At 38.4% G+C, this 15,144-nt stretch overlaps 2 protein-coding genes across 3 annotated transcripts; both read right to left on the bottom strand.

The window, feature by feature from the left end:
* Positions 1–737: 737 nt before the first annotated feature.
* Positions 738–6,883, bottom strand: LOC135587838 (probable protein phosphatase 2C 62). Its single transcript, XM_065079649.1, has 5 exons — positions 6,699–6,883; positions 6,055–6,303; positions 5,642–5,918; positions 1,600–1,754; positions 738–1,076 (listed from the first exon to the last, which is right to left on the bottom strand). The coding sequence occupies exons 1-5, from the start codon at positions 6,729–6,731 to the stop codon at positions 939–941; spliced, it is 852 nt and encodes a 283-aa protein (XP_064935721.1). The 5' UTR covers positions 6,732–6,883; the 3' UTR covers positions 738–938.
* Positions 6,884–7,845: 962 nt separating this feature from the next.
* LOC135587837 (protein TPX2-like) lies at positions 7,846–14,363 on the bottom strand. 2 transcript variants are annotated; one of them, XM_065079647.1, is made up of 23 exons: positions 14,015–14,363; positions 13,526–13,608; positions 13,356–13,417; positions 13,113–13,200; positions 12,966–13,015; positions 12,783–12,877; positions 12,426–12,684; positions 12,241–12,343; positions 12,029–12,145; positions 11,814–11,909; positions 10,627–10,803; positions 10,484–10,546; positions 10,324–10,407; positions 10,159–10,235; positions 9,993–10,071; positions 9,775–9,906; positions 9,607–9,693; positions 9,403–9,522; positions 9,144–9,310; positions 8,953–9,061; positions 8,345–8,404; positions 8,173–8,267; positions 7,846–8,087 (listed from the first exon to the last, which is right to left on the bottom strand). In XM_065079647.1, the coding sequence occupies exons 1-23, from the start codon at positions 14,163–14,165 to the stop codon at positions 8,000–8,002; spliced, it is 2,442 nt and encodes an 813-aa protein (XP_064935719.1). In that variant the 5' UTR covers positions 14,166–14,363; the 3' UTR covers positions 7,846–7,999. The 2 variants fall into 2 exon arrangements, with proteins under 2 accessions (XP_064935719.1, XP_064935720.1); XM_065079648.1 differs by having other exon boundaries at positions 12,783–12,865.
* Between the last annotated feature and the right edge of the window lie 781 nt (positions 14,364–15,144).

Here is a 15,144-nt window from a genome sequence, read left to right as displayed (position 1 = left end):
AAAAGATTTCCCAATCGGAACCAATTAAATCCGATCTCATTTAAGATTATCATTCTTGATTGCAGCATATATTTCTTTCGTGTGGTTTTTGGTATATAGCTTGGCAGATCCATGATCCTTCTCTCTTCTCGGCTTGACGTGTGACGACGTAACATGTGATGCCGTGGCTTGCCGACATTTGCCTCTGCGTCATGTTACGCTGAGTTGACTTCGTCACCGTCGTTGATTTCGTCTTGATGCTCTGTGCCATGCAATCTACAAAGAGGGTGAGAGTGAAAGAGTTAGATCGAGTAGGTTACATGGAGCACCTGCCTGTAGTCCCATGGATTTGCGTCGGAAGCAACTCTTAACATAAGAGTCTCTCCCCAACAACGATAGGGCTGACTGTGAGAGTATTTATTATCCATATTCACCCGATTTATTTAATTAAAAATTGGAAAAATTAGAAACATCAAGAACGTTACAATTCACTAGTATATCCATCGTGGGTTTCATTTATTCCTCCAATCTAACATGACATTGTCATTCTAGTCACACCTGATGAAGAAACAAAAAGGCCATGAAATCCATCTCAGTATCAAATAATCTGGATTTTATTTTTCATTCTTTTTTTTTTCTTTCTTTTTATCAATATCAGGTTCCGATAAGGATATCAAAAGGATATAATTGCACAAGATAAAATGACCCACCCTCTGAAACCAATGCAACAAAAGTAAAACTACAATATGCTTCTACACTTGCACGAACCAATGGGGAGTTTCATAAAGGAGATAGGAAGACGAACACAATTTTATGGAGACTGCACTTGGAATGTTCATCTACAGTATTCTACACTGCATTATGTATATCCCTTTTAACTTATTTCGAACAATATCAAACCACACTTGGTAGCCAATATAAACTGGTGCTAGGAGTTACGGTAAACTTAAACATCTTACCTAGGTAAACTTAACTACTATGCAAGAAATATCATCTTTGCTCTTCCTTGCAACAGCCTCCTCTGTCAGATGCTTGGCAGCTGCTTGAGGATCTCTCGAATCCTTGATGAGATCCACTGCCTCTTCGTTTGACATTACCTGGTCAAAAACGTAAAGAGAAAAAATATTCTTAGATAAAAGAAAGGAAATGCTTCAATAAATAAGAGCTGTCCGATCTCTTTTAATCTCCTCTTGTGAAGGACATATGATGTACTTGGTTGCAGGAGCATGCAACATTCTCTACACAACAATACAAGTAAACTTCTATTCTACTTTATACTACATTTGTTGGTCATTGCATGTATGCTATGGCAACCAAAATTTTCCTCACAGTCCTGCTTAAGGCTGAGAAATGGTCTCGGTCTTTCTCACCCAGTTAATTTTAACATTTAAGTCTTATGAGAAAATGCTAATCTCAGGAAAGCAAAGGACTACCACGAATCTACATGAATGCGCCTTCTGACATAGGTACACATCCAATGGAAGGAAGCCCCCAGATTAATGGGCAAAATGCATTTCATGTGGTTTGTAATTTCATCACCAAGAATAAGTCAATGAATTTTCAATCTGTAATCAAATTGTTCCATGTGATGATGCTTGCCCTTTTCAATAGAGAGTTTACCTTCCATAATCCATCACTTGCTAGGATCAGTGACTCTGTGTCATCATCGATGACATCATCGGCCACATCAGGTTCAGAACTGAGGTGTGCCTTTAAGCTGCAATCTCCGAATGCCCTTGTCACAGCCAGCTGCCCATCCACACGTGGTACATCTCCTGAAACAAGATATTGCTAATCAGTTTTTAAGGCTCATGCTCAACAGTAAACTCTCAAATTCCAGAATTGCAAATCACATATATAGGTAGCAACAGAATTATTTATCTTGTCTGCTGACACATCCCAAGCATCAGTTGCTTCAAAATGTAACCTGAATAGCAAGCAATTTTGCCTACGTGCAAGGATTTTTACAATGTGATCGATAGACAACCAACCCAAGGCCAATCGTATCTGTAGTCGCAATGGCATTCCAGTTTAAGGTGGACCACACAAATCTTGACGGCACACAAATAAGATAGGAAAACAAAGAAATAGTCGTCATAGTTATTAACTACAAATTACGATTGTCAAAAAAGGCCGCCACCTATCTTGGAGTACCACAATAGAGTTAAATAATTTTTATTGATATTTCAGATGAATTATTGTTGTTACCCTGTTCATCTAACCAATGGTTGACAGTTTTATCTAGGTCAAACCGGTAAATATCAGTCAGCAGACTATGACATGGTCCATGTTGACCGATGCGAGCCAAATCACAATACCAAGGATGTTAAATATATTTTCTGCTTGACACGAAACTCCTGATTAGCATCTTGGTAGTCCAATGGTCCCATTGCTTTAGCAATCCATGGTGCTATGATGCCCCACTTGAGATTTGGTTTTATTTAGAGTAGATAATAGGTCATGAGGATATGAGATTGGGGAATCTTGGAGGTTATGTTATATATAATTTTGTGAAGAGTAATGCAACTGCTAAAATGGAAAGATTCATAATTATGTAAAAGATCTACATAGATTATGGCATCATGTTACCTATGCTACTTTATTACATAAACTATACATAATGACAAGTGTATTATATCAACCTCTAGAGAATGACAAGTATCATATATCCATATCAATTTTATCCACATGTTTAAATAAAATAAATCACACTTCTCATGAGCCAATATAACTTTTAGAAAATCGACTAGATTTGCTATTTGGTTGTTTACCATCTGTGTCACACACCTTCAAAAATATTCACATACACCAACTGCACAACTTTTACCCATAGCCAAGTCGTTTATCACAAACTGCTTTGTTCAGAAGACGTCACGTCCCAACTATTTAAGATAAGCTACATGAATTTTCCACTCTACTAAGCTCTGTCCAAAGGAATATACCGCACTAGTCAAATTAAGAGTCACCAAATCTCTATATTACTGTTTCTAAAATTGTCTTTCTTCCTCTACTATCCTCACATCACTAGTTTTGATTGATCCATATCATCTAACCAAGTGCATCTATAGGTGGACAAGTGCATTTCATCTTAAACATATCACCTTAAATATTTTTTGCTCACCTCGAAATTTTGTACTCACTAGAAAAAATCTTATATATTTTTTTTTCTAGTTTCCCACATACTCATTTTAACATTATCATCTTAGTGACAGATACTAACTACTTTGTGTTGCTTCCTATCAGTACAGCATTTTTATCCATAAAATATAGCCGAACTTACAATGTCCTTAAGATCTTTTTACTTGCAATGATCACAAAACACTCCTAGAACCGCCTCTTTGCACATTAATTATCTCTTTTTAAATCTTGAACAATATCTTCATAAATATCTCTCTTCTGTTCTGATGAATAAGATATCAAACATATCTATAACTTTTACTTCTTCAAAAGGTTTCTTGACCATGTATGTTTACTGTACACCTTAATTCTTCCCTTGGTATTATTAGAATTGCACTTCATATTTCTCCCCAGTTTAGGACTTTCTTGTTATCATTTGTCTTTATAACACAAGCTCAAGATTAGTTATACCCTTGATTTCTCACTTGGTGATGCTCATAATTTTCCAGTAGAACTCTGGACGATTGGTGAGTTTGCAATAATTTCTTTTCAACATATACATTAACAATGAGGAATCAAGTGAGACATTAGGTTCCTTCTCTTATCTATTATCACAAGCAAAGTACTTGAGGTTTTTCTCGTTCAATAAAGTCTTGTAAAGAATACTTTGCTGATATTCCTTGAAATCTCTACCATGGCTTGTTAAATTAATCAGCAATCTTGGTTCACTGGAAACTTTTCTTACCTGATTGGAAACAAGAATTACAATTTTGAATTTGTTAAAATAGTTTGTGTTAAAGTTCAAGTCATAAAGACTAGTTTTAAAAGTAGCTATCTCTCTGTTTGCAAGATGCAAATGGTCCACATTAATTATGAAATTCATCATAAAGGTATAATGTTCTCTAGAGATTAGAGCATAACAAGAAAATTTCAGGATAAAATACAATGGAGAAGACAGGAAAAATGGATAGAGCTGATTTAGTGGAAAACTAAAGAACATCACATTCTAATAATAAAGAGGAGGTACAAGAAAACAGAAGAAATATGACAGGTATGAAGGAAGGATAATCAAAAGACGAGAGCAGAAAGACACTTGGAAGAGCCAGAGCCAGTAGACAAGAAAACCATCAATTTATTGCTCAAGATTATCACAATAACTCACACTTCTAGGCAATTGTACATTATGCTTATAATAATTTTGTTTCACTTTGTTGGACAAAGACTCAACAAGATCCATGAAGAAATAAATTAGTCAATTGGCACCTTATCTAAAGCAGGGTTCGTCGTACCGAGCTGTACCGCTCGATATGGGTGGTATGTATCGGTCCAATAGGGTATCAATAAGCGGACCACCTTATACTGGGTGGTACCCATTATATGATCCTGTATCAGGCGATACAAGGTCTGTACCAATCGATAACGATCGAAATTCAACCATTACCAATCAAGGGGTGAGATTGCCCTATTTCAAACAATCAATTTGACCGTCTGAACCATAGGAAAGGATTTTTCAAATCCTTTCCTCCCCTGTCTTTCAATCCATTTCTCTCACAATCTCTTTAACTCTTTCAAACTCTTTCTCACTCGTATCTCTCTCTCATCCAAGAGGATCCTTTACTTGATGAGGCAAGAGATCCTCCACGTCCTTCGTGTTTTATCGCCGAGGCAATAAAAGAAAAGAAAAGAAAACACATCCCCAATAGGAGGAAGATCCCCCTCAATCAGAGTGTGTTGTAAGAAGTCAGATACCATTGAGTCAGACTGCTCGAGGAACTAGAGATACCCAACCGTTACAATCATCCGCCTAACACGCAAAGGCAAAGGCAAAGGCAAAGGCAAAGGGAAGACTGGAGCATCAGCTACACGATTAGAAATAATCGAGTCGAGCAATGAGCCACCTTCTCAATCGCATTCAACAACCCGCTCAGTCCAAAGACATAATAGCGACGTGGATAGTAGTGCCTCGACCGTGGATGGCGATGACACCGGGGAGTCGATGGTCCCCTCTACACAATTTGAGAGTAGTGCATCGACCAAAGAGCAGTATTTTACACGTCACCCAAAATTCACTAAAACCATTCAGTTCCTTAAATAAGTAAGATAAACAAAAAAAAAGAAAAAAGAAAACTTGAGCAATCAAACCATATTTTCAGCCAAAACTTACCAAGACATGGATTGCAGTTGAGTTTGTTCTAAACCTATGTAATTCTAGCGATTCCCAATCATGCAAACAGTCTGCCCCTTTTATTATCTTACCAAGCTAGTAATTACCTTAAAATTTTGTCATTTAGCCATGCGTTGTATTAAATTCGTTTAAATCATTACCATAAATTTGACACGATGTTGTGAAATTTTTATGGCGATCCATCAAGTTTGATATTATAACTCTTCTCTGTTCTCCAGGTACTACATATATGGTATATACAGCACATCAACCACTTTCCATTCAGTTCCAACTTGTTGCCATTTTTGTTCATAGGTTAAATAAATTGGGAAGGGAGCCTCAACAACTTGAAGTAACAAAAATAAATAATTTATAAGGTACCTGGAATGTTTGACACAAATCCACCCTTTTCTTCAATCAAACGCTGCTCGGTGCTTGGTTCATGATCGACAGAAAGTTGTCTGGCTACACCATTCTTTGAAATTACAGCTCGTGAATCTCCAATATTAGCTACCACCAGCTTTACTCCATCTATTAAAATAGCTGTAACTGCAGTAGAACCTCCTCTTCCCAACTCAGCTGCTTTTTCCAGTATTTTCTGATCAGTGCGATCATATGCTTTCCTGATTGCACTTTCTATATCACTCCAAATTTCAGGCTGCAGGAATATGAAGGTTAGCAAAGTTTACATATTCAAGCATGTAATTAGTATTTGCATCATGAATGTTTGATGGTATGAGTAACAATCTTACAGAACGTCGCTAAAGCAAATGTTGAAAATGCAATTTGGTTACCTCTTTCAATATGTTCTCGAATAGATGAGATCGCAGATAATCAGCAACATCATGGCCCAAGTGGCCATCAAAAATCGCAAACAATCCCAATTCATGGTCGTCAACTTTCTTAAATTCCGCCACCAGATAGTCCTCCATTGGATGGCTGGATTTTCCCTTCACCAAGTGATAGCCATGTCGGATATTCCTGCCAGAGATCTTGCACCTGCCCTTTCCAGTCTCTGACGATGAAGCAAACCCCGCTTTTGCCTGCGAGGATAACATGATCCCACGTAAATCGCACTTGGAAACCGCATGATAGATTTGATTATAGAGAAAGATAAGAAAACTAGTGTATGAAGTCTACATATCAAGCTCAACAAAGATTCAAATGATGCTCAAAAGGCTTAAATTTTCCATCGCTGCTTTGTTCCGTGCCGCCGAATTTTCGAGTAGCATCGTGGAATTCCGCATCAACCTCAACAAAATTTATACTCATCGAAAGAAAGAAAGAAAGAAGCGACGAACAAGATCAGAGCAGAAATGATGTCACAAACCAAGCATCAAGATCAAGATCCGTACGGGTAAGGCAACGGATACTAGAAGCGAAACGAAAATTGAAAGACATGGAAACACAAGATTTGAGGCAGGTTGTGATGACGCACTTTCAACTTGTGCAGGATCTCCTTCCCCGTCATTCTTCAGATCTGCTCCGCTCGCGATCAACCGGCGCTCGAAACCTAACGATATCTTTTTGGCTAGAGAAGAGGAAAAGGGAGAGTGAAGGAAAAAAGACGTGCTGTGAGGATTAATAGATCAAAAAGGAAAGAAGCACTCTTTCTTCCTTCGACACGGGATCTTATGAACGGAGAAATCCAACTTGGGGGCGTTCGTTGTCGTTGTGCAGTCGGTCGGTGGCCTCATGGCGAAACCCTCCGCCCCTTCCGTTTCCCTCGGTACTCCTCCTCGAGCTTCTCCTGTCTTATCCACGACAGGGTCCGGGGCTTTGTCATCCTCTAAGAGAATGCGGGACGGGACGAGTGTCCATTTGGCCTCGTGGAGCCCACAGCTGCCAACAATTAATAAGCGAACAACAACCCATGACTCGGCCACCCTGAACCATGCTTGGCCTCGAACAGCTGAGCCACAGAACGTACTCTGAACGCGAAAGCATTTGTCTCTACAACAGGTCACAAGGGGTCCCAAGATGATCCGGTGAAGGGAGGCTTGTCTCGATCCTGATCTGATGATGGCCACGGTGGATGCGCGCGCTTCTCTCGCAGCCTTTGTTGACCAGGATCAAACCCAGTTGTTTAATGAACGGTGGTGATGCCGCGAGATATGGCTTCCGAGTCGTCTGTCATCCTGATGACACCGCCGTGGAAAGATCACCGACCAAAAACACGTGCGTCGAAAGAGACTCTCCCTGGCTTTTATGTGAAGTCATATACACGTCTCCAACCGCCGAGGTCTTTACCTCAGGAAGTAGTTGTAGGCGAATTATTGAGGAGCTTTTCCAGAATCATCCCCGTGACAATTCGAACTAGCATTTGTGCAACATCTAAATATTAAGACCCTCCTCCATACATCAACATAAAAACAAACCACTATGATCTAATCTAATGACCAATGTCTGCAAGTTTGGAATAAATCAAAATTTAGAGAGAGAAATACACAACAAATGGAGGCCCAAATAGTTGAGCATTTGTTTGATGGTTGACTTCCTGCAGCATTTGTTTAAGCTATCAATTTAATCAAGATACGCTTCGGGGACTCCTGACTCACAATGAATCGAAGCCAGCTAGCTGACAATTGCATCAAAAGAATTTGATTGTGTAGAATATACGACTGGCTACGGAGTACACACACTCGGTTCCTGAGTTGTTCCTCTTCCTTTCAGCAGAAAGATGTTACATATTGTGCAGACAGACTGGTTCAAACAGTCTTGAACGACTGCAGAAGCAAATCATCTCATGTGAAATGCCTGCCGCAGCTCGACTCTTTGATTCACACGCAAGTCTGGTGACTTTGGCTTTGTAGCTTCCTTCGTAGATCTGTAAACATATTATCGCAATCTAGTCAGAAATAAAGAAACAAGGAAGCAGAGGCTTCTATTGATTCTAGTATCAGTTTTCATACTTCTGAGGGACAAATGGATTGCTAAATTTTGGAAGGGGCTTTGCGTGAGGCACCATTGTTCTCCTCATCTGCTTCACTGCCTTCTCTTCTTCCATCTGGAGACAAGAATAAATTCATAATCATGAACCGACCGAAGGTAAACAAATCTAAATTGCAAATTTTCAGTGGTTACCATCTGTGCAAATTCCTGCTCTTCTCTTAATCTCTTGTATGTCAATTCTTTCTCCTTAATCTGCACATGGTATCGACAAACTCAAGATCACACCTTTATGATGTTGCTTCCGGAGGGGTTATTTCATACTACTCCTCACTCCTCTCTCTCAACAGTGAGACATAATAAACATGTGCAAGCAGAATGTGTCGGAGCAGAAACAGTTAAATGCAGGCAGACATAATTCTAGCAAGGGGACTTTGAGCTCTTCAATATTCTCTAACTTTTCACAGTAGAAAGTTAGAAAACAAATGATGTAAGGAGTTGTAAAGAAATTAAATGATGTACAGTCTTGTGAAGAAAACAAATGATGTACTACTACACACACAGCTGATCAGGAGCAGCAAACAAGTATTTATTTAAGACTGAGAAGGATGGAAGGGTACAAAACAGATTTGACAATAAGAATTCAGAAAAAAGGTAGTCAACTGTGGAATCAACGAGGCCAGATTTGACAATAAGAATTCAGAAAAACGGTAGTCAACTGTGAAATCAACAAAGCTGGCACAGCTTAATTACCAGATATGACAAAGAGATGCATGAAGAATGAATTAACAGTGAAGAGTAACCTTTTGATCAAATTCTGTTCTTTCGACAGCTCTATGATCCAAATGCAATACAAACTCCTTGATTTCAGTGAGAGGCTTTCTCTCCCTTTGTGGAAGTGGTAGAGGGTCACTGCCATAATGTCGCAAAATACTTTCAGTTTGTCTTCAACTAACACACTGAAATTGTGAATTATAAAAGTACTGGAACTTACTCGTTTAAAATGGGCTGTGCTCTAAAAATTCTTCGTTGTGCCTCCTCTTTTTCCATCCTCTCTTTCTCTTCTAACTTTCTCTGCATCTCCTCTTCGTGTCTTACAAGGCTTTCTAACTGAAAGGCTTCTGGCTTTGTACAATGCTTAGGCTCAGGTTTGGGAGGTATCTGCAAGCACGCGAAAATTGCGAAAATGCAATGAGAGCAAGGTATCGTTGTAATTGTGTTGTCATTGGTAATAAATAGATAGTGCTTCTTACCACCGGATAATCAGTAGTATACGGGTAAGGGTTTGCCTTTGGAATTCTAGCCCTTTCCTCTTCCAACTCTTTCTGTAAAATCTGTTCTGCAAGTTGCCTTTCTTTCTCAAACCCTCGCTCCTAAAACAAGGGGAGATCAGGAGAGTCTTAGATTATACCTGAAAAATGGAAAACCAGCATTTGCAAAGAACATAGTCCACACACCTCTGTATGAAGATGGAAAGGAGTTGGAATTGTGACTCTAGGAACTTCTTTCCTCTCATGATTAGAAGTTTCAGAATGCAGTGAAAGCTGAAAATTTTGAAATGCAATTATCAGTAAATTTCTCATACTTCTGCTTGATGTAAAACAAAAAAGCAATCTGATGCCTGCCTTATCGAAAAGTTGCACTACTGCTGCAGGAGGACCCAACCTCTCATTTGTTGCAAAGTGAAATTCCTCAGTAATAGTAATCTGGGGCTTTGGATTACAAAACAAGCCTATTTCCCCTTTGCTCTCAAGAATCTGGATATATCAGACAGAATTTGGTAAATGCATCAATCTATAAATGAGTGAGAAAAATATTGCATGGTTTGTTTGATTAAAGAGACCTTCTTATTGAGTGGCCTAGCCTTGAACTTCGGTATCTTTTCAAGATCCTCCAACTCTAATTCCTGAGTACTCTTGATCCTGTAAAAGACAGGTCTATCAGTAGCAGTGAAGCAACATAATAGTGCATGATGCAACGTTCTCTATGACATATAACTGAGATTATACATTGGTGGTCGAGCTCGGAGTGACGTTTCAAGATGAGGAGGCCTCGGTTCAGTAAGTCGGAAAGGTTTGTTCTGATTCTGTTAGATTGTGTGATCAATTTATTAGAAGCAATATTATATGAATGACATCCTCAACAATTAGCAAAGACGAAACAAGGAGAGGTACCTGAACGGAACCATCTATAGAGGAGACTACTGACGATGTTTCAGTATGTTGATTTGCTCTGTCCATTGTCTTAAGATGGAATTCCTTTGCAAATTAATAAAATAGGTAAGTCACAACTGCCAACTTCTTCATAGCTGATGGAAAATCAAGCAAATCCAACCTGGAAAATAGGTGGTTGTGGAACACTTTTGGGCAATGCAGGAAATGAAGGTGCTTCAAAAATCTGCAAAATTAAAAAAATATTGACATAAATATAGACCTCAAGTCTGACGGAAACAAAGGTTCTTGAGAGAAACAGGAAACCTTCTTATTTAACGGACGAGCTTTGAACTTGGGGATCTTTGCCAGCATCTCTTCTTCTAGCTCAGCAGAGCTCTTAATCCGGACTGCACGAACTCGGTGGGCTGTTTCAAATTCAGGATTTTTTGGCCTCGTCAAGGTAAGTTTAGGCCTCCTTTGTATTACTGAAGCTGTATCATCCTGAATAAAATATCATATGAGAAAATGAAGGCCTTCTAGAGATTGTCAAAAATCGGAAGCAAAGAGCAAAAACTTATTACACATCACAGGTAAAAAATTATATATTGAGAGCTATATATCTTTAAGATCTAGACATTTGTGAATATCTTGCAATGAGAATAACCAGGCACACTCCAATACCAAGATAATAAAATATGTAAGGCCGTGCTGGTGATCTCATTTGACTAATATGATTGCAATAAATCTTAAGTGAGCAATATAAGTTGAGCACTAGAAAGCAATCAACTAAGTCAACTCTTTACTTGCAAGGGAAAGCATGTCTAAGTGATCCATTTCAGTGTGACCAATGTGCAACTTCTCTGGTTTGAAGCTAGCTACATGTCTTTAAGCTAGTCTTGTCTTTGTCTTCTGCAGTTGAGTTTGATGTCAACACTAGTCTTGTAAAAGATAATAGACAAAACATAAAGATGCAGCTAAACATCGAAGTAATAGTTGTTATTAATAGGCATATTATGCACAAACAACACAAGTAATTCCCACTAATGCTCGTACCTACTACCAAAAAGTAATATATCTGCAACATAACGAAGTATGCAAAGTATACAAGTTCTTGGATCTACTCAAAATTCTTCCTTTGGAATGCTCTTAATGTTTTAGAATAAATAACAGAGAAAATGAAGATCAGGGAATCACCAAATTTCAAGCTGATTAAGAATGAAGCTCAAGAGGGCCACCTAAGATCAAGCTGATTCAAAACAAATCTCAAGAAAAACACCTAAGATCAAGGTGATCAGAAAAGCACTATGCATTCAGTTCTGAGTATGAAATCAGGCTGTTCTATAAAATGTGACCAGATTGCTAATTCGCTGATAAGAATCAGAGCCGACTTAAAAGAAATTAGCATAAGCTACTTGACTGAGCCTACACTTACAGAGTTCATTTACACATCAAGAAAAAAGATAGATAAATCACACTGTGGAGTGAGAGAAAAGTCTTAGATTCTAACTAACATTTGAAAGTGATCTATTCTGAGAGAGATCCAAGTCTCTAGTCCTTGAATGGAATTTATTAATCATCTCTGCAGCAGATATGAAGGGTGATATTTCCTGTTTCACAACACAAAACACAAGTTATTTTGTGTTAAAGAAACATAAAATATGGCTACTATATCAGAGAGTATTCTAACAGTCTTGCAAATTATCAGTAGTTCAAAAAGAATTTATACCTTTCGCGATGATTTCTCTTCCAGACAACCTTTAGCAGCAGAAGTAGACATACCAGTGCCACCAGTTAAACCTAATCTCGGCTTGTGGAGTAGAACTCTATTTTTGATATTGTGTATCTGAAAATGGTCATGTCAAAGTGGATTTGTATCAACATCTATTTGAACTAAAATTTCTGTACTTCTGAAGAAAAAAATTGCAAAGCTTAATAAACCTGTCTGGATCTTCCATCATCCAGCTTTTGTCGTTTTACTGCTTGATTCTCTTGTGCAATTTCAGCAGCCATGGAACTCTTTGTAGCAAGGCTACCAGGACGTCTATCACAGACAAATATGCCAATCTAGGTGATCCATTAAGTAAATAACTGCTAGATGATATTGTTGCAGACACAAAACGTACTTGATTATATTCTTTCCTTTGGTGCTTTTTGAAGATTGGATAGGTGACTTGGTTTTTGGCTTTAAAGCAGAAGGCTGTCGCATCATACTTGCATTTTTTCTAGTTGTTAAATGCTTTGAACTGCTCGGTGCTACTCCTTTTTCTGGAACTCTCTGCGCTCTAGGGGTGCAAGCTTCAACAGTCACATGGTTGTTCACGGTACTAGGTGCTACCAATTTTGTGCAACTCTTCTGTGCTTTGGCAGTACAAGCTGTTGATGCTATCAATACATTCAAGTAATACAAACAAAATCAATAAAAGGAATAATTTAACCAAACTACGGCAATGGAAATTTGTCCATGAATCAGTAGTATATACCCGCAGCCACTGGAGCACCACCTGGAGCAATATGGAACTCCAAACAAGGAGCTTCTTCCTTGCTCGATGCTAAGGAAGAAATGCTACATGGAAAACTGTCGTCAAAAGAATGTTTGAGCAATAAGCGAGTTGGGTTATGTTTCTAGTAAGAAAGCAGAATGGAAAAGGCTCTGAAATAAAAACCTCGTCTTGTGTTGTGGAAGAATGTTAGTCTGAGGCTTAACTTCGGACACCTAGACATACACACAGGTAAAAACATTTTAGAACTTGAGGACCGGGTATATATATCAATAGAGTATTGTGTTCCCAGACCAGCATCTTTTAACTTACAAACTCGAAAGAATTTTTCCTATCCTCTGCTTCTTGGCTTTGTTCAGGTTTAACCAAAGGCTTAGTTTCAAGCTCCTGCTGATAATTTCTGAATGCACGAACAAGAAACAATGTTTCAGGTCAGTTCTCGGCAATATAGCATGTATCCCTCCAACAGAGAAAAAAGAGGCATTTGCTCGATAAATTCAGGTCAGGTCTCAGCAAGTTAGCATATATTAAGGAGTCAATAGATAGATTTTCCACCTTGTGGTGTTCTCTGCTTCATTCAATGCATCAGTTTGGGTAACTTTGGTTGATACTTCCACCTGATATTGAAAGAGTGAAAAGAATAGACACAACTTAGCTAAAAGCTTCCGTTTCTACTCGACTAGCACAATAAAAAAAAAAAGAAGTTTGGTAACAGTAAAAATCACCTTTTGTTGTTGATCAACGTTTCCAAAGTCACAGAGACTGTCAATTTGAACAGATCTACCCTCTCTGATTCTGGGCATGAAAGCTAAAGCAACAAAAAGAAACATAATTGAGCCCTATTTTCCCACTCAAAGAAAAAAGAAACTCTCTCAAGGAAAGAAGGAAAAATCTAAAGAACCGACGGTATCCAGAGGGGAGAAATCTGGAACTTTGATATTAGAATCAAGAAACTCATTGCCCGACACAGAAGTAAAACACTTTCTTGATCGAACACAAACACAATCTTAGTATCAAATTCCAGTTCAAGGTACAAGAACCTAAAAAAAAGCCCTGATTCCCCACGATCTATACGAAATAACAGCAAACAAAACCCTAAACCCACCATCATCGACATCAAGAAAGCAACGAGTTCAAATACAACTCCTCTACCAACAATCAGGAACATCAATTGGAAGAACCAAATGCAAAATAAGGTAGAAAGAGAGGCGTACGAGACGGGGCGTAGCTGCGCGAGGTCTCAAACCAAAGCTCGGCCCTTTTGATGTCCTCCTCAGTCTCTTCGTTGACGAAATCGAAGAACCGAGGCGCGCGGAACTCGTACGCCTCGTCGATCTGTAGGACATCGACTCCACCGTTCGCCATCAGATTCGATCCCCTTCTCCTCGTCTCTTGCTGCGAAATCGATAAGAGGGGAACCACGAGAAGCGATAGATGGCAACGGAAAATGGGGTTGTTTAGTTCCTAATCCTGCAAAAGATTCGTTGATCTTCGCGATGGAAGGGCACGGCGTTTCTCTTTCTTGAGGCTCTCTCTCTCTCTCTCTCTCTCACTCCCTCTCTCTCCCCGCCTCTCACTCCCTCTCTCTCTCTCTCCTTCTTGATCGAGGAGTAATATTTCCTTGGAAGGGAGATGAATGAAATAAACGATTCGAGGTGTCAACGGTCGAATTTTTTGAAACAGTTGATCGGTCGGACCAACGGCTATTTTCTAGGCGCTTCGTGGGGTGTGGACCCGCCTCTGCACGTGTTACGCACGCCGATACTAGTCGTTACTAAAATCGTAGCGTCACCAATAGAAACACAAATATAACATTTTTAAATAATAATTACATCGAAATATTTTTCTCACATATTATAGGAAAAATAGATCCAACGCAATGTTTATGTTCGAGTGGCATTGCCATGAATCAATCATATGCAGATAATTCTCACTATTTTACAAATAAATTTAAAAATAATTATATAACTTCCACAGTCAATCAGTTGTGCTCCTAATCTAAAAGATCATTAAAATAATATATATATATATATATATATTAAATAGTGTATTTCAGAGTCCGATGTCACTATTTATCATATACAAAATCATAATTAATTTTTAAATAAATTAATTTAATTCAATTGAATCAAATTTGATTTAATTAATCGATTTGAACCAATTTAGTATCAAAAACTCAGTTGAATTTATATCTTTCAAATTAAAATCAATTTGATTTGGTTTGATTAATCAAACAAAAAAAGGCATCCTCAAACTATTAATAACATTTAAAATCGAATCCATCCAAATAAAAAAGATTTCAAATCAAACTAAATTGAGCATTATTTTTTCTTTTGATTTGAAT

Source organism: Musa acuminata, chromosome BXJ1-8 (genome assembly GCF_036884655.1).
Source record: "Musa acuminata AAA Group cultivar baxijiao chromosome BXJ1-8, Cavendish_Baxijiao_AAA, whole genome shotgun sequence".
Taxonomy (NCBI): domain Eukaryota; kingdom Viridiplantae; phylum Streptophyta; class Magnoliopsida; order Zingiberales; family Musaceae; genus Musa; species Musa acuminata.
This window is presented reverse-complemented; position numbering and strand designations above follow the sequence as displayed.

Excerpts from the sequence above, each read along its gene's own strand:
- LOC135587838 (XM_065079649.1), bottom strand. The coding sequence starts at position 6,731 with ATGACGGGGAAGGAGATCCTGCACAAGTTGAAA. Across the intron at positions 6,304-6,698 it reads AGATCCTGCACAAGTTGAAA|GCAAAAGCGGGGTTTGCTTC; the intron begins GTGCGTCATCAC and ends TTATCCTCGCAG. Across the intron at positions 1,755-5,641 it reads ATTTGTGTCAAACATTCCAG|GAGATGTACCACGTGTGGAT; the intron begins GTACCTTATAAA and ends ATCTTGTTTCAG.
- LOC135587837 (XM_065079647.1), bottom strand. The coding sequence starts at position 14,165 with ATGGCGAACGGTGGAGTCGATGTCCTACAGATCGACGAGGCGTACGAG. Across the intron at positions 10,408-10,483 it reads CACAACCACCTATTTTCCAG|GAATTCCATCTTAAGACAAT; the intron begins GTTGGATTTGCT and ends TAATTTGCAAAG. Across the intron at positions 8,268-8,344 it reads AGCAGGAATTTGCACAGATG|ATGGAAGAAGAGAAGGCAGT; the intron begins GTAACCACTGAA and ends TCTTGTCTCCAG.